Source organism: Saccostrea cucullata, unplaced genomic scaffold, assembly GCF_032062105.1.
Source record: "Saccostrea cucullata isolate Sc308-1 unplaced genomic scaffold, CSIRO_AGI_Scuc_v1 ctg155, whole genome shotgun sequence".
Classification (NCBI taxonomy): domain Eukaryota; kingdom Metazoa; phylum Mollusca; class Bivalvia; order Ostreida; family Ostreidae; genus Saccostrea; species Saccostrea cuccullata.
In genome coordinates, this window is record NW_026930491.1 from 324971 (window position 1) to 348655 (window position 23685).

At 35.7% G+C, this 23685-nt stretch overlaps 3 protein-coding genes across 3 annotated transcripts; all 3 read right to left on the reverse strand.

Annotated features, from left to right (window-relative positions):
• Positions 1–11485, reverse strand: LOC134228784 (actin-like). The gene is made up of 3 exons (XM_062710477.1): positions 11302–11485; positions 9929–10670; positions 1–743 (listed from the first exon to the last, which is right to left on the reverse strand). The coding sequence occupies exons 1-3, from the start codon at positions 11425–11427 to the stop codon at positions 1–3; spliced, it is 1611 nt and encodes a 536-aa protein (XP_062566461.1). The 5' UTR covers positions 11428–11485.
• A 3668-nt stretch (positions 11486–15153) lies between these two features.
• Positions 15154–17065, reverse strand: LOC134228783 (actin, cytoplasmic-like). The gene is made up of 2 exons (XM_062710476.1): positions 16903–17065; positions 15154–16158 (listed from the first exon to the last, which is right to left on the reverse strand). Exons 1-2 carry the CDS (start codon positions 17026–17028, stop codon positions 15154–15156), a joined length of 1131 nt encoding a protein of 376 aa, XP_062566460.1. The 5' UTR covers positions 17029–17065.
• A 4557-nt stretch (positions 17066–21622) lies between these two features.
• On the reverse strand, positions 21623–23577 carry LOC134228781 (actin-3). The gene is made up of 2 exons (XM_062710475.1): positions 23378–23577; positions 21623–22764 (listed from the first exon to the last, which is right to left on the reverse strand). The coding sequence occupies exons 1-2, from the start codon at positions 23501–23503 to the stop codon at positions 21760–21762; spliced, it is 1131 nt and encodes a 376-aa protein (XP_062566459.1). The 5' UTR covers positions 23504–23577; the 3' UTR covers positions 21623–21759.
• Positions 23578–23685: the final 108 nt, after the last annotated feature.

Below are 23685 nucleotides of genomic sequence, written 5' to 3' on the forward strand. Positions count from 1 at the left end.
TTAAAAGCACTTCTTGTGGACGATGGATGGACCAGATTCGTCGTATTCCTGTTTATTGATCCGAATCTCTTGAAAGGTGGGTAAAGAAGCAAGGATAGAACCACCAATCCAGACGGAGTATTTCCTCTCTGGTGGAGCAATGACCTTGATCTTCATTGTGCTGGGGGCTAAAGCTGTGATTTCCTTCTGCATACGGTCAGCAATACCGGGATACATGGTTGAACCACCAGATAATACTGTATTAGCATACAATTTTTTAACATCAACATCAACGTCACATTTCATTATACTGTTGTATGTAGTTTGATTGATTCCAGAAGATTCCATTCCAAGTAAGGACGGCTGGAACATGGCTTCTGGGCACTTGAATCGCTCGTTGCCAATGGTGATGACCTGACCGTCAGGAAGTTCATAGCTCTTCTCCAGGGATGATGATGAAGCAGCAGTTGCCATTTCCTGTTCAAAGTCCAGAGCAACATAGCACAATTTCTCTTTTATGTCTCTGACAATTTCTCTTTCAGCTGTGGTTGTGAAGGAATATCCGCGTTCAGTGAGGATTTTCATGAGGTAATCTGTCAGATCACGTCCAGCGAGATCCAGTCTCATGATGGCGTGGGGAAGGGCGTATCCCTCGTAGATGGGTACAGTGTGAGATACACCGTCTCCAGAGTCGAGTACAATACCAGTTGTACGACCGGAAGCGTACAGGGAAAGTACAGCCTGGATAGCGACGTACATGGCGGGGGAGTTAAAGGTTTCGAACATGATCTGTGTCATCTTTTCTCTGTTGGCTTTTGGGTTAAGTGGAGCCTCGGTCAGAAGGACGGGGTGTTCCTCTGGAGCCACTCGAAGTTCATTGTAGAAGATGTGATGCCAGACTTTTTCCATATCATTCCAGCTAGTGACAATACCACGTTTTATTGGATACACTGTAAATATTAACAATTTTGAAAATTGCAAGTGATACAGACAATGGTGGTTATTTTAATTTTTTTGTCATATATTTTAAACAAATGCTATTCACTTAATAGCTTAATTTTATGTCTCAAAGATGTATTTTGGTTTATGTTAATGAAATGACGGTGGGAATGGGAATGGAATGGCATATTTTAAAGGAACATAAGGATAACGAACAGCGATCATATATCATACTAGTATTACAGACTAGGAGCGGATCAAACACAAGCTTGAACCTATAAAACACCATAAGTGTGATCAGGGGCCAAGGAGGAGTTAACATCCTCTATCGACCGTTCACATCCACTGTGATCTCCTTGGCTAATGGAAAAAAAAATCCGTATACAGTATAGTGTGAAAATAAACGGATAACGATTTGCATTTCAACATATGTCAGCATTCGACTTACCATCAGATAATATTTGCTAAAAAAGTCATTGTACATGTATCGAGAGAAAAAATTGACAATAGAGGAATTGATGGCAACACTTGAGAAACTTATTCCATTAAAAAACGTTGCCGTCTAAAGCATCTTGCAAATGATATTAAAAGGACTTTTTTTCACAAAATAAATAAAGATAGCAACATTTTCATTTGTGAAAGTGTAAACAAAAAAAGCTGAAATTATAATGTTCATCTTTTCATGTGAAAGTCAAAACTTATATGAAAATGTAACAATAGAATAGACCCCCTCCTTCCGGAAAAAAGAAACTCCATGCACCATCAATCAAGGTTTAAATTTGAAAAGAATCTTTTATTTATCCATAATAGGTTTTTGTGTTGTTCCGTTATTCGTAACAAAATTTAATTCATAATTTGTGATGAGGATACCTCCATTAGGCCTCGCCTCGTCTCCTACATAAGTGTCTTTGTATTCTATACCAACAATGTTACCCTGAAAAGGAAACTAAAGGTAATTTTTCAATCATAGAAAAACGGAGAATGTTAATCATAAATTACAAAATAACACATGATGGACATTATTGGTATGGCATAATAGATTAATACTTTTCAAATGGTCGATAGTTGAAGCATGTTAGACACTTGCAAATTAATATATAAATTTGAAATAGCTGATAAATCATATCATAATTTTTTTTGGGTCATATTAATAATATTACATTAATTTTATTAATTCCCTTGCCTTCTGTTTGGGTCGCCCGACAATGGTAGGAAACACAGCACGGGGGCAGTCATCTTCAGCATATCCGGCTTTACACATGTCCGAACCATTGTCAATTACTATCGCCGGCTTGTTCAGATCTCCCATATTTTAGATACACATGTCAAGGGTTTCCTATCCCAAGTAAAAAGAAAATCTTTGGATGGATCGTGTATTAATGTTCCCAAAGCATGTCTCCGTCAAACTGGGTAGAAATGGTGAAGAACTTGGATTGGAAATTGCATCCTAATCGCCAGTTTTTCTCATACTGTAATGATCCTTCTTTTTATCATTATGTCTACAAATTGAAAAAAAAAATGTTGATACATGCCTCGATTCCGTTCACTAAATTCAAATTTAAGTACAAAAACCATTTATGTAACACGGCATTAACCCAAAATAAATAATAAAGAAGAAAAAAGAAAAGAAACAAGAGGCCCATGGGCCACATCGCTCACCTGAGCACTGTGGCTAGCATAAAAGCAGAAATTAGTTTATTATCGAAAAGTTTAAACCAAAAAGTAGTCCCAACCATTCCTTAAAGGAGAGATGGAATGATTTGCACAAACTTGAATCTACACTACATGAGAATGATTCCATATAAATATGACCAGTCATGGCTTTGTTATTCTTCAAAAGAAGATTTTTAAAGAATTTTCCTATATATTTCTATGTAAAACTTTGGTCGGCCATTGTGGTCCCGCCCAACCTACGGGGGTCATGATTTGGACAAACTTGAATCCACACTACCTGAGGATGCTTCCATATAAATATGACCAATCATGGCTTTGTTATTCTTGAGAGGAAGATTTTTAAAGAATTTTCCCATATATTTCTATGTAAAACTTTGGTCGGCCATTGTGGCCCCACCCAACCTCCGAGGGTCATGATTTGAACAAACTTGAATCCACACTACCTGAGGATGCTTCCATATAAATATGACCAATCATGGCTTTGTTATTCTTGAGAAGAAGATTTTTAAAGAATGTTCCTATGTATTTCTATGTAAAACTTTGGTCGGCCATTGTGGCCCTGCCCTACCCCCGGGGGTCATGATTTGAACAAACTTGAATCTACACTACCTGAGGATGCTTCCATACAAATATAATCAATCATGGCTTTGTTATTCTTGAGAAGAAGATTTTTAAAGAATGTTCCTATGTATTTCTATGTAAAACTTTGGTCGGCCATTGTGGCCCCGCCCTACCCCCAGGGGTCATGATTTGAACAAATTTGAATCTACACTAGCTGAGGATGCTTATAAATATGATCAATCATGGCTTTGTTATTACTTGAGAAGAAGAATTTTAAAGAATGTTCCTATGTATTTCTATGTAAAACTTTGGTCGGCCATTGTGGCCTCGCCCTACCCCCCAGGGTCATGATTTGAACAAACTTGAATCTACACTACCTGAGGATGCTTCAATATAAATATGACGAATCATGGCTTTGCTTTTCTTGAGAAGAAGATTTTTAAGGAATTTTCTCTCAATATAAATATGACTAATCATGGCTTTGCTTTTCTTGAGAAGAAGATTTTTAAAGAATTTTCCTATGTATTTCTATGTAAAACTTTGGTCGGCCATTGTGGCCCCGCCCTACCCCCGGGGGTCATAATTTGAACTTTTTTTATCTACACTACCTTAGGATGCTTCCATATAAATATGACCAATCATGGCTTTGTTATTCTTGAGAAGAAGATTTTTAAAGAATTTTCCTATGTATTTCTATGTAAAACTTTGGTCGGCCATTGTGGCCCTGTCCTACACCCGGGAGTCATGATTTGAATAAACTTGAATCTACACTACCTGAGAATGCTTCCATATAAATATGATCAATCATAGCTTTGTTATTCTTGAGAAGAAGATTTTTAAAGAATGTTCCTATGTATTTCTATGTAAAACTTTGGTCGGCCATTGTGGCCCCGCCCTACCCCCAGGGGTCATGATTTGAACAAATTTGAATCTACACTACCTGAGGATGCTTATAAATATGATCAATCATGGCTTTGTTATTCTTTAGAAGAAGATTTTTAAAGAATTTTCCTATGTATTTCTATGTAAAACTTTGGTCGGCCATTGTGGCCCCGCCCTATTCCCAGGGGTCATGATTTGAACAAACTTGAATATACACTACCTGAGGATGATTCCATATGAGTTTCATCTTTCCTGGCCCAGTGGTTCTTGAGAAGAAGATTTTTTTTTAAATGCCATTATTTTTTCACTAATTCATAATTATCTCCCCTTGGAAGAGGGCGTGGCCCTTCATTTGAACAAACTTGAATCCCCTTCACCTAAGGATACTTTGTGGCAAGTTTGGTTGAAATTGGCCCAGTGAAACTTCTTGAAAAGAAGATGAAAATGTGAAAAGTTTACAGACAGACGGACAGCTAGACAGACAGACAGACGGACGCCGGACAAAATGTGATCAGAAAAGCTCACTTGAGCTTTCAGCTCAGGTGAGTTAAAAAGAAAAGCTTAAAATGGAATTCGAAAGGTTTGCATAATTTACTCTCCAAGTGTGACCTTGAATCAGTAATAATTTATTAATTTGGTTAAGCGTAAAATAGTGGAAAGTAATCAATTTTATGGAAGAATATGAACTTCATTATCTTATCTACACTAGCTGTCACCAACATAAGATCTTATATATTTACATAAAGTCTAACCTTACATGAATCCATAATATTGGTACATTTGTGATTTAGCAGTTTATATGAATATATTTTATTCAGAATATAATTTTGGGCAATACAGCCCATCAGTTTACAAAATAGCAAATAATACATTTAACATATAATGCAGCGAGTCTAAACGAGCGGACCAAAGGATCTAATCTAAAGAGTTATTACATTGTACTAATATTCATTTCATAATAGAAAATACGTGTTATTTCAGATTTTTTTTTTTAATGAAAGCAATGTGTTTGAAACATATAGAATAAAATGAGTAAATATGGCCCAATTTTTAAAGCAGACATAATGAAGAGAAGGCAATCATTGCCCTCAACATTTCAGTCTGCATGTACAACTTTACCCCCACCCCTTTTTTCTTAAGGTTTGCCGTTCTGTTCATGGGTAATTTTTTTTTTGTTTCACATATTCTCAATTTTCACTCATCTTCGGACACCCATGGGTGATCTCGTCTGAGTAAAAGACGAGATCGCCCGTGCTTATCCGACGAAGATTCTCACAATCAAAATCATGTTTCTTCATGTCCTTATATCGCTCAATTTATCAAACCCACAACCACAAGGGCAGTAATAATTAATAAGCTAACTTTTAACTGGGTGCTTGTTTTATTCATATGAAATTGGGGTTTTTAAACATCAGCTGTGAGATTCAGATTTAAAAAAAAAAAAGAAGAATATTTTTATCTATACAATGCCGGTATTTTTCTTCAACGAATACGTTATCAATTCTCAATCCGAATATATCAACCAGTTAATTGTTCTATATGCAAAACAAAACTTGCCTGTTAACACCGTCAACAGTCCCCTTCCATTTTTAAGGGGGATGTCCGGCCACCTTTAGTGCAGTGAGATCAAAATGTAAACATTTCTTTAAATGGCTAAAATACTCTATATTTTGATCAAATTTTAAGTCCTTATGATAAAGATACAATAAATATGCGTAACTGAATGCATGTTGTGTATATATAATCGATACTTTTGCAGAAAAATGCTTTTAATATGCTCTTTAGAACTGCGCAGCTACAGAATTCAGCAGAGCCTTAAAAAATCCAAAAAAATATGCAAACTGTGCATTAATGTTCTCTCTACAACCATTTGTTGAGAAAATGTCAAAATTTTGCACTTTTAAATGATAATTTCAAGTTCAAAACAAGGTACCATTGTCTTCAAAAAGAGTGCAAATAACCATGAAAGTAGTTCATGGATAGCAGCACGTGGTCTATTTTTAGCACAGAATTTTGTTTTCCAGACCTCTTCTTAATATGGAGGGACATAACAATCTTTAAATGTAGAAGAGAATTACAGTTGCAAAATATTTCAAATAATATGAAAACTTTTTAAAGAGGAAAGGTGTTATAGTGTGGCTTGAAGTAATATTTAATTTATTTGGTATTATTATCGAACATTTGTTAAATAGTGTACGTATTGATATAAAAAAAATCTTAAATATAAACTCTTTGATTCCAGGTAAGGAAAAATGAGCACCATCAAAGTTAAAAATTAAGAGTTTGTAAGTTTGCAATAGATAACATATTATCAATCAAAATTTTCATTATCACCAATGAAACACAAACTGACAAAGAAATAAGACACATATAATCGATCTGAATGACCTTGTTTTAATACCTACTAGTACCAGGGGTGATCAAAAAGTTCGAACTATATCTACAAAACCACAATTCAAATTAGAAACATAGCCAAACACAAGTTCTATTAATAGCATATGCTGAAGTTTTGCTCCTTGTCTGTGATGTCACAATCTGAAAATGACCTCATGCAGGTACTTGTGACGAAAATTCTATTTGCCCATATTGTCAAAATTAAAATTTTACAAAGTAAAATTAACAAAGAAAAAAAAATCAACATAATTAAATATTTTATACCATCTTTAAAATGACGTTTGGTGGTCCTCCTAACTCAGGGAAAAATTATTGGGTCCGTATTTATAGGTGAGAAAGAAATTCCTTAAAATTTAAACATAACTGTTGACGGAAGAAAAAGAAAAAAAATTGTGTAATGGGATGTAAAAAAAAAATGAGTCGGGCCATTTCCAGGCAGTAGATCGGGAGAGAGGGCAACCAAATATTTTTATAACAAGTGTTCTTATAAGGCTAGTACATATTCCATCACGTACTTCATTAGTTATGCAAAATAATTGAATCTTTTGCACGATTTTGAACTATTTTGAAAAACAAACATAGGATTTTCGGGGGGGGGGGGGGGTCTCACTTTTTTTGCGATGATAGACATAGCATATGCAATGGACCTTTCTTTGCAAACATTGTACTCCTTCTAAATTTCAAAGAAACAACTCAATATATTTTATCAAGCTTCGTATGTTCAATGAGCGAAGAGAGCTTACAAATTAACGTTGTCAACATTATGAGACATGATGCGTTTTTATGTCTAAACATTACTCCATACAATGTGTTGGTCATTGCAAACAATCTAGCTATTTATGTGAGGTGCCTCAAGGAAATCCTATAACTGCCTATTTTTTCTATCTAACTTCTAAACAAAATATACATATGTACCAATTTTAGAATGTAAGACATGTAATTACAATTTGTTTTTCATGCACTGCATATTGTTTGACATTTTCAAATTAAATGCTAAGCATCCTCCTTGCAGTGCCTCATTTGAAAATAACTTCTATCGCCACAGAAAAAAGACCCGTCGTTAACACATATGTTTAGGACATTTTTATATTTTTTTCTTGAGTTTTAAAGAAACCAACAAATTATCAAGACTTGTTCCATGAAAAATTAAATATAATCATGGTAATAAACGGATCTATCCACAGCAGATATCTGAACATGCCAACCACGTGCTCAGTGGAATAATTTTTACAAGGAAACTCGAACTGTAAACAGAAAAGTTTTTCCCGATTTGCTGGAGTAGGGTTAAAATCGCGTTTTTTCATTAATCAGATAATGCGATGCAACAAATATAAGTAGTAAGCAATATAACCTAATGATTATTACTTAGTAATTTCTTGTCTTGATGTTATTATGGTCATATTTATTCTAAAATCAATGTTATTCGAACTCTGTGTGACAGAGGAATGGCGGACGAAATAAACACATTGCCTCAGGAAGACACCCATATGAAAAATAAAATTTTCAAGAATTATGGATAATGAGAAGAAAAAAGCGAAACAAATGGTTGTAGCCATATTATCAATGAATCAAACTAACACCATTTTCAATGCATTTATCATCTCGTAAATGCTGTAGCTGCGCAGTTCTAACATGATTAATTTCCTCCTAATTAAGCCAAAATAAACTTAATCGTTTACTAATTTTGGTCTCTAACAGTAGGTAATTAGTGCAGTAGCACTTTGAGTAACTTTGGGCTAGTTTAGTAGAGTATTAAGCGCATTCTTGGTATTTCTTATTTTACACCAGACTAGATCCAATATGGCTTGTACATCCCCCTTAAGCTGTCATTATAACAAGGATACCTTCAATCTACTATAACTCGTGTAACCACTCGTAAACTGAAATCCGTCTTTATTGACAAACAGACCTCTCTGGGTTGCAAAATACCCTGGATCAATTTTACATGTATATCTAGGCGTTATTTATTTTCCAATAGATACCACGGCTCAGATGTAAAATCAAACAAAGTAAAGAGACCTAGCTTCAAAACATGAAAACACCCGAGTCACTTCGAAATGACAAACAAAATCTGACCATGCACTTCTCGCGAGGTTTGACAACCCGATTCGTAAAAAGTATGGCGTGTATTACGGTTAAAAAATATCTGAAATTATCCGAGTAGAAAAAGGTTAAGGTATGTTGAAAATGTACTTTGTCATTTTATGTAAATATAGGTATGAACTTCGTAAACAGCTGAGTCGACTTATTTTACAACAGGTGTTCATAAAGCATGACGAATATGACACATCAGTAAACAGGTACAACGAATACTTGTTGTATTAGTCATTCTATCAGCTTATCGTTAATTCGGTGATCTCGTCTATATTTTTGCAATCATTAGTATACAATCATTATTAATTCTGTTCGACCTTCCAAACAGTTCTTCCACAATTTAATTTTCATTGCAAAATAAAATTCGCCGAAATACTGTAATAGTTATGATACCATGTGATATTTTCAAATAAAAAGAATAAATATTATTATAAAATGTACTATGACGACACGTTCTTCTGTTTCTCTTCGTATACAACTTTATATATTTATAATTTTATTATCTACTGATAGTAGCAATTCAAGGGAATTGCAAACGGATTACATGTATATGAAAAATGTCGCCCCTTTTGAATCTTGGGCAAATGCATTGTAGTTGAATATTCTGTTAGAATTTTTGTTCGGGAAGCAATGCTTCATTCACAAATTAGTATTATATCATTGCGCCTCATGTCTTCTGGCCTCATACTAGTTACTATCTGTCCACAAAGGGGCACTGTTACTCACTACTATATTTATGCAGTATTTAATGTGCTTTATGTTTACATTAAATGTCCATTAATATGATAATTTTCGTTGTATCTTATAAATCAGATGTAACTTTATGTGTTTGTCCAGATTCTGTATTTTAAACAATGATATCGAATAAATTGCATTTTTTCAGTAGTAATCTATTCATTTGCTTCACCACGTGTTTGTCCTAGCACTGCGCACACGCTGGATTATATCCTGAATATATCTCATTAAGTAAAATCCAATACATCGGTCGTTTAAGATTTATTATCATATAAATAACATTTGTATATATAAATAACAAAATACAAAAATTATCAAAAATGAAATATTATGGTTGTGAATCCATGATAATATGTACCATTCTTCAATATGTAAAAATTAAATGTAGTTTAAGTTCAAGCGAGTCTTTAAAAACATTTCCTATGGACGATAGATGGACCAGATTCGTCGTATTCCTGTTTGCTGATCCACATCTGTTGGAAGGTGGATAGAGAAGCAAGGATAGAACCACCGATCCAGACGGAGTATTTCCTCTCTGGTGGAGCAATGATCTTGATCTTCATTGTGCTGGGGGCCAAAGCTGTGATTTCTTTCTGCATACGGTCAGCAATACCGGGATACATGGTTGAACCACCAGATAATACAGTATTAGCATACAAGTCTTTACGGATATCAACATCACATTTCATGATACTGTTGTATGTGGTTTCATGGATTCCAGAGGATTCCATTCCAAGGAAGGACGGCTGGAACATGGCCTCTGGGCACCTGAATCGCTCGTTGCCAATGGTGATGACCTGACCGTCAGGAAGTTCGTAGCTCTTCTCTAAAGATGATGATTGGGCAGCAGTTGCCATTTCCTGTTCAAAGTCTAGAGCAACATAGCACAATTTCTCTTTTATGTCTCTGACGATTTCTCTTTCAGCTGTGGTTGTGAAAGAATATCCACGTTCTGTGAGGATTTTCATGAGGTAGTCTGTCAGATCACGTCCAGCGAGATCCAATCTCATGATGGCGTGGGGAAGGGCGTATCCCTCGTAGATGGGTACTGTGTGAGATACACCGTCTCCAGAGTCGAGTACAATACCAGTTGTACGACCGGAAGCGTACAGGGAAAGTACAGCCTGGATGGCGACGTACATGGCGGGGGAGTTGAAGGTTTCGAACATGATCTGTGTCATCTTTTCTCTGTTGGCTTTTGGGTTAAGTGGAGCCTCGGTCAGAAGGACGGGGTGTTCCTCTGGGGCCACACGGAGTTCATTGTAGAAGGTGTGATGCCAGATCTTCTCCATGTCGTCCCAGTTTGTGACGATGCCGTGTTCGATGGGGTATTTGAGGGTGAGGATACCTCTCTTGCTCTGGGCCTCATCTCCTACATAGCTGTCCTTCTGTCCCATACCAACCATCACACCCTTTAAAGTAATTTAAACATTCGTGAATTTTAATACATCAAAATTGCATGAACTATTTTAGCAAGAAATAAATTCAAATCTTAATAATCATCCCCTCAACGCTATAGCTAGAGATGCTTAGTTCACACGTGGTTGCATGACCAAGTGTAGATCCAAGACTTCAACGTTGTTTTGGTGCAATATAATTTAGGACTCATTTCACTTTTTTTGTTTCAGACTTCTGGTTTTTCTAAGCAACACTACAATATGGCGACTCTGTTTTATGAGGTGTGACATAAAAAGCATTTTTAATATCGAAACTTATATATTTAATTATACAGACTTGATACTTGCAGATTTAGACTGAAACTGTGGGCATTTGTACAAGCTTAATAACTTGTATGAAAGCTAATCACATTCACAGTAGACTTTCTTTTGTAAAATTGTTTTTATATAAGTGCCACGCCTCAATTTTGTTATACCAAGGTCAATGATAGTTTTTCATTTTCAATTTGATTTTTAAATCTTTTTTATAGAAAAGAAATACTGGTAGTACATAATTATCAAAGAGACAAGAGAAAACAGGACAGAGTTAACAAAGAACCTAAGCTTTTCTGTCTTTTACAATTGTGAAAATCAAATTTTTTCTTACCTGATGTCTGGGGCGTCCGACGATGGAGGGGAACACAGCCCTGGGGGCATCGTCTCCGGCGAATCCGGCTTTACACATTCCGGATCCATTGTCAATAACTAAAGCTGCAACGTCTTCGTCTCCCATTTTTGGTTGTAAAATTAAATTCTCTTCACTGTAGAATCTCCAGGTAAAATGTTATCTTGTGAATGAAGAGCCCAATCAAAGCGTCTGTTTAAATACACGGTCAACTAGAAAAAAATTACCTTATATGGTAAAAAGGTGTTTGAGATTAAATATCTGGGAATAACCTGATATACCCGCAGGAAGTGGTTTAACAGAGGTCGGTATGAATATGTGTCAACAGGTTTCAGGTATTTAAAAAAAAGCTGAGACGATCATTTCTAGCTGTAGGTGTGTGTCCAGAGGCATGACGAAGAAATGACACGTCAGTATAAACTGCGCAAACTTGTGATACAAGTCAGCTGTTCATGGTCGATTAAAACAGTTATAAAATAGTATTAACATTATGACTTGTTTGTTGTTTGGTTTTTATCAGACCCTTTTTTATTCATCATCTAAAGGTGCGATTACAAAGTTTTGGTTAATTTTAAAACATTTTTAGTGTGAATTTTATTTTTCTGGGATTTTATTTCTTTATCTAAATTCATTTATTTCTTTATTTGATTAATTAAGTTTGTACATACAGTGTATACTGATCTAGTTATTCATCTATTTATCTTAGTTCTGACCGTTTCTGGTTGATCAGTAATCTAAGCATACATATCAAAGGGAAAGGTTTTCTGAGTTTTTCTTGAACTTGTAACCAATCCTTTTGTATGAATTGTACAACAAAATATGTTCAAAACATCAGTAATCTGTCACTTTATTTGAAACATCCTTACGAACAAAGTTAGGTTCCCCCATTTACTACAGCTGCACTAAGAGAGGATAGGCGAATACAACGTATAGTGCAATGCATTACTACCAAATATCCGAACAATTAAAACACCTGCATAATTTAAATATTAACCAGAGTTAATCTCTAAAACATCTAGGTAAGCATATGCACAAGTGGATTAGTTAGGAATGCAACCGCCAAATATACATGTAGCTAGATGCGTTAACTGCTATACATATAGGGTTGATTTTTGTGATATATAGAGCTAGATTTCACCTGTCCAATTTTTTCATTAGAATACTGAGTAGACTTTCCCCATTGAAGAAATGTGTTTTACAGGAGACTTTCAAGGAGGGGGTGTTGTTATGCTAGAGTAATTTTCTTCTCTTAATTAGCCATCAAATTGTAAGTAATCTTCATATGCCATTGATAAAGAATTAATTAATTTAACATTATTTAGGAAGGTTTTACACGGTTTTAGGACATCGGTGGATCTGGAAGGGGATGTCAGAAATACGGCCCTGTTTGATTTTGGTGATAGGAAAGGGAAAGCTTAGAGAGAGGGAGGAAAAAGGGGACGTGGTCTTCTGGTTTCAGAGACCTATTAAATGTTGAAATAATTTACATTTCTTTTTCCCAGTTGGTGTTTCTTTATCAAATAAGATGATAAGGTTACCACGCAGTAATTTAAATAAATTGATGTGGTGTTTAAAACATTGCTATGCAGATGTAGTGCAATAAGAAAATTAAAGGAATTGTGGTCCCTCGCTGTCGGTGTCTAAGTTAATGGGAGATACTGTTAGCAATTCTGATGAAATATTTGAAAATTAAGTCATAATATGTTTGCAAAGGTCTTGCCACAGGATTTGTACATGTGAAATTTATATGAAAACCCTATCTCTTCTAATTCAAAAGTTATGACCAAGGTCAAAATTTTTGTTGCACACTGACTAACTAGCAGATAGACCAATGAAGTTTAATGTCCCCTCTCCTTTGCAAAAGCGAGGGACAATAACCTATTCTTTGAATTTGTTTTTGTTATTCAAGTAGCAATAGGATATTTTAAAAGCACTATTTAATAACTTTAAAATCCGAAAACTTCTTTTGCATATTACACATGAATCTTCGTAAAACTAATGCTTCTTAAAAACAGTGTTACGTTTCTGAAAAATAAAAAGTCAAAACATGTCATTTTTACTTTCCCGCAAAAAGTTTTTCAAACGTTTCCGCAAAATAGTATTTATATGTATTATGCACTGTGTTTTTAAACTTCCCAGTGGTGAAAATGATAAATAAAACTTTATATTAAAGCTTATGCAAGATACTGTATATGAAACACAAAGTTGCCAGAATTTCACTTTTAAGGTAAGATTCTTCTCTAGTTTTTGAGTAGATGAAATATATATGTATATTTGCTTAAATGTCTTATATATTTAGGTGAAAGATTTAAAAGACCATATTTTTCTTTCCTCATCACAATTGAACAACTTTAAATAGAAATGGTATATCCAGGGACCTATATACTAAATAACTAGTATAGTATATAGGTCCCTGGTATATCGTGTTCGAAAACTAGCAGGGACTATACTTTTGGCCGAATGGTGGTATGAAAATATCTTCTTTTCTGCTTCTCAAAATTATCATAAAACTACGAATTTATTTATAATTTTTACACAATCAAAGACTAGGATAATTTTTCAAATGTTAGCTAAATTAATAATAAGGAACTAAAGTTTTAAAATATATAAAATAAATATGAATTTCCAAACAATCTACAATTATGTTAGCTTCTCCTCTAAGTACAGATATGAGCTAAAAATCCATAGAAAGTGTTTTTACTCTCTTACTAAACGGTCAAAACGTTTTGTTTTTGTATCCTTTTGTATCTCCATATGACTGCTTTACCATATGTGAAAATAAGACAAAATTAAATATAGGGCGCATATAAAAATAACTTAAATATCCTAAGAAATTAAGAAAACAGAGAAAATTCGGATTAGCCAAAAATTTTTTGAGTCAATTTGGTTATATCATCTTATAGATCCTATATAGTGATATCTTTTGATGCAAAAAGCAAAAATATTTAATCTTTTGATATAGAAGACCCTATCTCATGATTGGATGCAGTTATTTTTATTCTTAATGACCGGGGAAAAGGTAATGAAAGTCCAAGGATAACAGAGAATTGCGCTACATCTATTAGAAATATAAATAGCAATAGTGCTTAATAGTAGTACTTTTATTTTCACGGGGTCATAATTCCGCGGAATTTCAATTTCTGTTTCATCTGCGGGTAGAAAATTACGCGGATTTCTTAGACGGTCACTAAATGCCTTACATTTATATTAAGTACGCTCGGACAAATTTCCGCGGAAAATTTGTGACCGCGTACATAGCGTAAATAAATTAATACTAAATGCCTTACATTTATATTAAGTACGCTCGGACAAATTTCCGCGGAAAATTTGTGACCGCGTACATAGCGTAAATAAATTAATACCATGCGGAAAAAAGTACTTCTACAGTATTTCATACGTATATTTTCAACAAAAGTCTTCTACTCCGTAAAACGTTAAGACTTTGAAGAATGTCTGACATCTAAATAACGTACATACAAGGAAATTCGTGCACAACGTAAAAAGCTTTTGAATAAATTCAATTCATTTTATTTTTTCCTTCATTCAGTTTCATCTTTTGAGCAATTTTATGTACAACTCTCTAAGCTACATTATAAGCTACATAATAAAACAAATCGACAATGATAGTACCAGATGATATTTTACTGACAGACATACAGAATAGTCTATTATATGTAATTTATCAATAACTGTACCCGTTAAACAATGTCATTAATTATACCCCCAATCCAAAACGATAAGGGATGATAGTTTCATACTAAACACATTGTTTACACATTATTGCAATGTGAACTATGCATAATTTTGTCCACTAGCTGAATTCACAGCTCGTTTTTAAAAGCACTTCCTGTGGACGATGGATGGACCAGATTCGTCGTATTCCTGTTTGCTGATCCACATCTGTTGGAAGGTGGATAGAGAAGCAAGGATAGAACCACCGATCCAGACGGAGTATTTCCTCTCTGGAGGAGCAATGATCTTGATCTTCATTGTGCTGGGAGCTAAAGCTGTGATTTCTTTCTGCATACGGTCAGCAATGCCGGGAAACATAGTTGAACCACCAGATAATACTGTATTAGCATACAAGTCTTTACGGATATCAACATCACATTTCATGATGCTGTTGAATGTAGTTTCATGGATTCCAGAGGATTCCATTCCAAGGAAGGACGGCTGGAACATGGCCTCTGGGCACCTGAATCGTTCGTTGCCAATGGTGATGACCTGACCGTCAGGAAGTTCGTAGCTCTTCTCTAAAGATGATGATTGGGCAGCAGTTGCCATTTCTTGTTCAAAGTCTAGAGCAACATAGCACAATTTCTCTTTAATGTCTCTGACGATTTCTCTTTCAGCTGTGGTGGTGAAGGAATATCCACGTTCTGTGAAGATTTTCATGAAGTAGTCTGTCAGATCACGTCCAGCGAGATCCAATCTCATGATGGCGTGGGGAAGGGCGTATCCCTCGTAGATGGGTACAGTGTGAGATACACCGTCTCCACAATCGAGAACAATACCTGTTGTACGACCGGAAGCGTACAGGGAAAGTACAGCCTGGATAGCGACGTACATGGCGGGAGAGTTGAAGGTTTCGAACATGATCTGTGTCATCTTTTCTCTGTTAGCTTTTGGGTTAAGTGGAGCCTCGGTCAGAAGGACGGGGTGTTCCTCTGGGGCCACACGGAGTTCATTGTAGAAGGTGTGATGCCAGATCTTCTCCATGTCGTCCCAGTTTGTGACGATGCCGTGTTCGATGGGATATTTGAGCGTGAGGATACCTCGCTTGCTCTGGGCCTCGTCTCCTACATAGCTGTCCTTCTGTCCCATACCAACCATCACACCCTGAAAAATTTTGTTTCTGAATTATTTCATACCAAAAACTTTCACATGTCGATTTATGTCCCTCTCTTTTACTAGTTCGATATATCTTGCGTTTTCTTCGCTTTTTTGCGATTTTGATATTTTACGTGCCAGGAAAACGTCAGAACCGGTGCCATTACGAAAACTGGGAATTCGCCGCCTCCAACCAGATGCAGCAATCTCGGGTTGATTTTCGATACTTGAGAACCTTTAAATGACAAACTCACGATGTAATAATAGTACAATACTTTTAGACTCACCAGTCATCAACATCGTTTTTTATGATTCGTTTATAAAATAAACAATCCGATGAAAACATCTTATCGGACTGACGAGATTTGTTTTCTTTGCATGCATTTTAAAATCTTGCAAGTACTTAATCGAAATGTGGAGTGATGTTTTCATTTAATAAATATTGGAGAGTACTAGATGTATTGAGATATTGATACATTCTGTTTTCTGTATTAATTCGGTTCGCAAATGTCGAAAATCAACTCATGTTGGAGGCGGCGAAATTTCCAGTTTCTGTTATGGAGCCGGTTCTGAAGTTTTCCTTGCACATAAAAAAAAATCAAATCTTGAAAACGTAAAATATTTCGGACTACTCTTTAATGTATGTGTCTGAAGCAAATATTAATTTTATGATGATTTTATATATGATTTAAACTTTTTCATAATTTACTAAATATGCATTGATATCTGAGAATTGTGTTATCGTTGCCTTACCATATGTCTGGGGCGTCCGACAATGGAGGGGAACACAGCCCTGGGGGCATCGTCTCCGGCGAATCCGGCTTTACACATTCCGGATCCATTGTCAATAACTAAAGCTGCAACATCTTCGTCTGCCATTTCTCGCTATTTTAGTTTCCTTTAATTGTAAACAGTGAAAGGGGTATATTGATTCGATTAACAAGTCTGTCGTTTCCAATAACCTGCAACGCTATATATATAGTCGTACAACATTTACAGAGAACATAGACCCACGCCCATTAGTTTGGTAACTGCGTCCTTATAAGGGGAAAAAAGACGGGTAGTTCTTTTTACTTTGCCTTATAGGGACCGTATTGGTACATGCCAAGGTCTTTGATAACTCTTGTTTCGTGTCACATTCAAAAATAGACCCAATAGCCGTCTTAATTATTTTTCTCCTCTCGCGCGCGCGCGCATCCTGAAGCTGAAATAGACATTTGTTATGCATTTATTACCCGTATACAAAATTTATCAATACAAAAAGTACTTGTCTCCATATAAGGTATGCTGAAGAATTGTAAACTTTAAAATTCGATCAGCGGTATTTATAGAAATGACGTCCAAAAATTAGTACATTATTATGAATTACTGCCCCAAAGTCGGCCTGTCCCTCTCCGTATCCACTGTTATAAGACCGATAACTTTTCATACAGCTGTATTCCTAGTATAGGGATATTTGAAGGAGGCATTGACTGACTCAAGTCGTTTTCTTATGAATTTTCTATACTTTTTCATTTACTTGTATAAATCGTATGTCATTGTTTTTATTCAACCATAACTTACAAACTTAAAATTCATTTTGGCTTAAAATAGTACTCACGAATCCAAATCTGATTAAAATCAGATGTTTGATCCGCTCACATAGATCGCTATACAATCGCTTGCGTAGCGATCTATGTGAGCGGATCAAAGGATATGATTTTAATCAGATTGCACGAATCCTGAACTATTGGACCAATGAAATAAAGTTCATAGGAATTTTCTGGGGGAAAAAAAATATCCAACCTTAAAAAATATTGAGGATATTGATAGACTGTCTTTGTACGAACTCTAATCATCAGCTATAATTTATGTTAGTGTTTTCTTCTATGTCTTTTGTGTATTGGATCTGAAGCCTTTTTGTGAAGAGGTTTTAAAAATATGACTAACATACAGGGGCCGGTAACATACTGTTTTTGATTTTACGTAATCACTATATATATACAAAAAAGGATCCTTTTTGTATACATATAGTGATTACGTAAAATCAAATACAGTATGTTACAGGCCGCTGTGATTTATACATAGACAAAATTGTGAAAGAAAAACCAAGCAGACAACATAAACACTTCAAAAAGAAGGAAAAGCATATAAAATTCGTGATTTTTTTTTTCCTTTTCAGTAAAAAAAGAAACGTGAACAATATTCGTACAAATTAAACTGAGATATAACATACATGTATTTTTAAGACATGTTTAAAAACTGTTATTGTTATAATTTCCTATAGTTTCAAAAACCAACAAAACAATAATAACGGACTTGTTGAAGTTTGTATATGTAATCATAAATTGTGAATTCTAAGTCATAAAAGTATGTTTAAAATATATTTTTACAAGTGGTAAAAAAATGATATCCAGTTTTTAATGATCAATTTATACTCAACATATATTTAAACACAGATATAACAATATTACACTAAGAGAAATAAAATATAAATTTCTTGCAAAAATTAGTATGTTTATTTGTAAAGATCTTATTGCATAGAATATTTGTACTTTATAATTTAAATTACAAAATCAAATGAAATTAAGTGATAAGAGATAAAATTGCTGATATCCATTCACACGTTTTAAACATATGTTTACCACAGAAAAAAACAAGAAGCATTAAATTTATGCTTATTACTTTTTAGCTCACCTGAGCCGAAGGCTCAAGTAGCTTATTATTACATTTTATAGTAGCAATCCGTCTGAAATGTTGTCTGTCTGTCTGTTCATAATTGTAAACTTTTCACATTTTTTTTCTCAAGAACCACTTTAATTTTGACCAAACTTGGTACAAAGCATTCTTGGCCAAAGGGGAATTTAAATTGTTAAAATGAAGGGCCAAGTCCCCTCACAAGGGGAAATAATCAAGAAAAGACAATAAATAGGGTGAGGTCATTAAAAAATTTCTTCTCAAGGACCACTGGGCCAATAAGGCTGAAACTTATGTGGAGGCACCCTGGGATAGTGTGTAGATTCTAAATTGTTCAAATCATGACCCTCGGGGGTTGGGCGGGGCCACAATGGTGAATCAAAGTTTTACATAGAAATATATAGGAAAAATCTTTGAAAATCTTCTTCTCAAGAACCACTGGGCCAGAAAAGCTGAAACTCATGTGGAAGCATTGTGGGGTAGTGTAGATTCTAAATTGTTCAAATCATGACCCCAGGGGGTAGGGCGGGGCCACAATAGTGAATCAAAGTTTTACATAGAAATATTTAGGAAAAATCTTTGAAAATCTTCTTCTCAAGAACCACTGGGCCAGAAAAGCTGAAACTGATGTGGAAGAGAGAGTGTAGATTCTAAATTGTTCAAATCATGACATCCGGGAGTAGGGCGGGGCCACAATGGGGCATCAATGTTTTACATAGAAATATATAGGAAAAATCTTTGAAAATCTACTTCTCAAGAACCACTGGGCCAGAAAAAAACTATATAGCACCCTGGGGTAGTGTAGATTCTAAATTGTTCAAATCATGACCCCCGAGGGTAGGGCGGGGCCACAATGAGGAATGAAAGTTTTACATAGAAATATATTGGAAAAATCTTTGAAAATCTTCTCCTCAAGAACCACTGGGCCAGAAAAGCTGAAACTCATGTGAAAGCATTGTGGGGTAGTGTAGACTCTAAATTGTTCAAATCATGACCCCTTGGGGTTGGGCGGGGCCACAATGGTGAATCAAAGTTTTACATAAAAATATATAGGAAAAATCTTTGAAAATCTTCTTCTCAAGAACCACTGGGCCAGAAAAGCTGAAACTCATGTGGAAGCACCCTGGGGTAGTGTAGATTCTAAATTGTTCAAATCATGACCCCCGGGGGTAGGGCGGGGCCACAATGGGGTAAAAATGTTTTACATAGAAATATATAGAAAAAATCTTTGAAAATCTTCTTCTCAAGAACCACTGGGCCAGAAAAACTGAAACTGATATGGAAGCACCCTGGGGTAGTGTAGATTCTAAATTGTTCAAATCATGACCCCAGGGGGTAGGGCGGGGCCACAACATGTATTACAAGGGAGAAATCTGGTAAAGAACAATATGACAAAAGATTCTCAGGTGAGCGATGTGGCCCATGGGCCTCTTGTTTAGAAAGTATACTAGTATATAATTAACATTATAGTAGCAATGTCATGAAATGTTTGAATAAGTTCATAATTGTATGTTTTAATTTTTTCTCAAATATTTATATTTAGAAAGAACAATTTCTCATGCACGTTTTTGAAAAGGAAGGGGGGTGTTCAGCAAAAAATATTTGTACCTGAAAAAAAGTTTTTTTTTCCAAACTTCAAAATATATTTTGTAAAAAGGGGGGGGGGCTTTAAAATGAGCTTATTTTCGTTATGTATTACATTATACTCAGCACAATGAACACTGTCAAGAGAAAGGGGGTTATATTTGGAATATTGATAAAGCGGGGATAGAGGAATATCACTGATACTATGTGCTTGTCTCTCTGACTTAACATACATCTTATATCACCACCCTACACTTATGAGGTGGTAAACTTCAGTAAAATATTATAATCACATCTCTCTAGGTGGGAATTGTTATTATTTGTCTTCCATGCAAACGCTTGTGGTAATCAACAAGCACGTGTTTTACGGCGAGCACCTGTTATGTCATATGACTGTCAGGTGTGCAACCAAGATCAATCAAGTGTTCCATCAGGTAGGCGTACTATGCATACAGGTTTGAATTTATTGAGACAACCTATATGCATAATACATACAAACACATGTACATAATTTACCATACATATTCCGATTATTAAGACCAAAGCACCTGAGACTGTGTACTTCCTGTATTAAAATATGGTTCGATTATTTTGTACAAAAACTTGAACATTGAGAATAAAAAAATACGAGGGACTTTGCTATGATAATATTGTGCGATTTCAAAGGTCAAGTGTGAATATTATCATTTACCCATTTAGGTTCAGACGCGGTCCATTATCTTATCTGGACGGATGTGGGTGTATTGGTTTAGAAATAATCTGGACCCATGCAAAGGTCGAGTGACCAATCAAAGTTGCGAGTTTGTTCACTTAACATCTTTGATTTTGCAGCAAAACATGGAGTAAAATATCCTTTCTACAAATACCATATGATGATATATAGTTTAGACAACACGTACATGATCTTCTATTTAATGTAGTGCTGCTGATTATGTGCTTTAACTGGTCCCAGTATCAAAACAATGAGACTTAAAATTGTTTTGCCTCTGCAAATCAGACTTTGTTACGAGATTAGGTACGAAATAAAATTAGTTTGAAGGAGTAAATTCCTAAAAACACTAATGCTGATATTCTAACTGATCATTTTTAAATCAAAAGCATTTAACCTTTTTTCTACCGACGCATTTAAGCGACTTTCGAGATCTTTTGACAAATCATTATCTTTCCAAATAACAATTAAATATGTGCATTGCACATAAGAAAACGAGAAATCAATTGTAAACAGAATTTATTCATTCATCATCAAAAATATACAACATACAACATTTAATCACCATTCATTCTTCACATATAACCTACAAGCAGAACAGTTTTATTGCACATTTCAGGATTTGTTCAGTTTAACATGATCTAGAAGCACTTCCTGTGGACAATGGATGGACCAGATTCGTCGTATTCCTGTTTGCTGATCCACATTTGTTGGAAGGTGGATAGAGAAGCAAGGATAGAACCACCGATCCAGACGGAGTATTTCCTCTCTGGTGGAGCAATGACCTTGATCTTCATTGTGCTGGGAGCTAAAGCTGTGATTTCTTTCTGCATACGGTCAGCAATACCGGGATACATAGTGGTACCACCTGACAGAACTGTATTAGCGTACAAGTCTTTACGGATATCAACATCACATTTCATGATACTGTTGTATGTGGTTTCATGGATTCCAGAAGATTCCATTCCAAGGAAAGATGGCTGGAACAAGGCCTCTGGGCACCTGAATCGCTCGTTGCCAATGGTGATGACCTGACCGTCAGGAAGTTCGTAGCTCTTCTCCAGGGATGATGATGAAGCAGCAGTTGCCATTTCCTGTTCAAAGTCTAGAGCAACATAGCACAATTTCTCTTTAATGTCTCTGACGATTTCTCTTTCAGCTGTGGTTGTGAAGGAATAACCACGTTCTGTGAGGATTTTCATGAGGTAATCTGTCAGATCACGACCAGCTAGATCCAATCTCATGATGGCGTGTGGAAGGGCGTATCCCTCGTAGATGGGTACAGTGTGAGATACACCGTCTCCGGAGTCGAGTACAATACCAGTTGTACGACCGGAAGCGTACAGGGAAAGTACAGCCTGGATAGCGACGTACATGGCGGGGGAGTTGAAGGTTTCGAACATGATCTGTGTCATCTTTTCTCTGTTGGCTTTTGGGTTAAGTGGAGCCTCGGTCAGAAGGACGGGGTGTTCCTCTGGGGCCACACGAAGTTCATTGTAGAAGGTGTGATGCCAGATCTTCTCCATGTCGTCCCAGTTTGTGACGATGCCGTGTTCGATGGGGTATTTGAGGGTGAGGATACCTCTCTTGCTCTGGGCCTCGTCTCCTACATAGCTGTCCTTCTGTCCCATACCAACCATCACACCCTGAAAAAAAATTTACAATTACATAGCTATTCTTCTTAAAAATTTGTTCTTTTCTGCGGCATATAGTTTTAGACAATATATTTCTTAGTAATTCATACGCCCTAAGTCTTGCTGTTATATGCAAATACATTTATTATGTTTCTTCTTGACTAACTTATCAGTTTCCCATACTTATTACAAACACGTGCTGAAGTAATTTCATTCTAGTCATATTAGATCAGCTATGCATGTTCCACTATCACTGATAAGATTGAATATTACGAGTCAAACGTGGAAACGCCCCCTTCCTAAATAGCTATAGTACCGTCTAATGTTTTTTTTTATGATTGCTTAATTGGAGAAATATATAGAAATTTTCTATGAGGAGTTAAGACTTCCTAAATCTCTTCTTTAAAAAAAAAATGGGGGGGGGAGGCGTTAACGCCCACTTACCTAAAAATTCTCACACTGCATGTGTTAACATAATTATACAACATTTAAAGATACTAGAACACCAAGAACAAAGGTTTGCGAAATAGTAATATACAGAATGAAAGGAAAATTAACAATTTCTTTGAAAGAGAATTAAGTTTTCAGTCTCACTTTTTTTTAATTACGAAGAAAGTATATTTACCTGATGTCTGGGGCGTCCGACGATGGAGGGGAACACAGCCCTGGGGGCATCGTCTCCGGCGAATCCAGCTTTGCACATTCCGGATCCATTGTCGATAACTAAAGCCGCAACATCATCGTCTGCCATTGTGAAAGATTAGATAATCGTATTATGAGCTGGTAAGAACTCGTGTGTCTTGTTCTGCTTCTCTGGTCAGAGTGAACACTCTCGTAGGAAAACTGACCTTATATCCGCACTCTACGCCCAATTCCACGAAATCGCGCTTCATGTCCTCGGCCGTTTGCCATATAAGGTAATGACTCATCGCC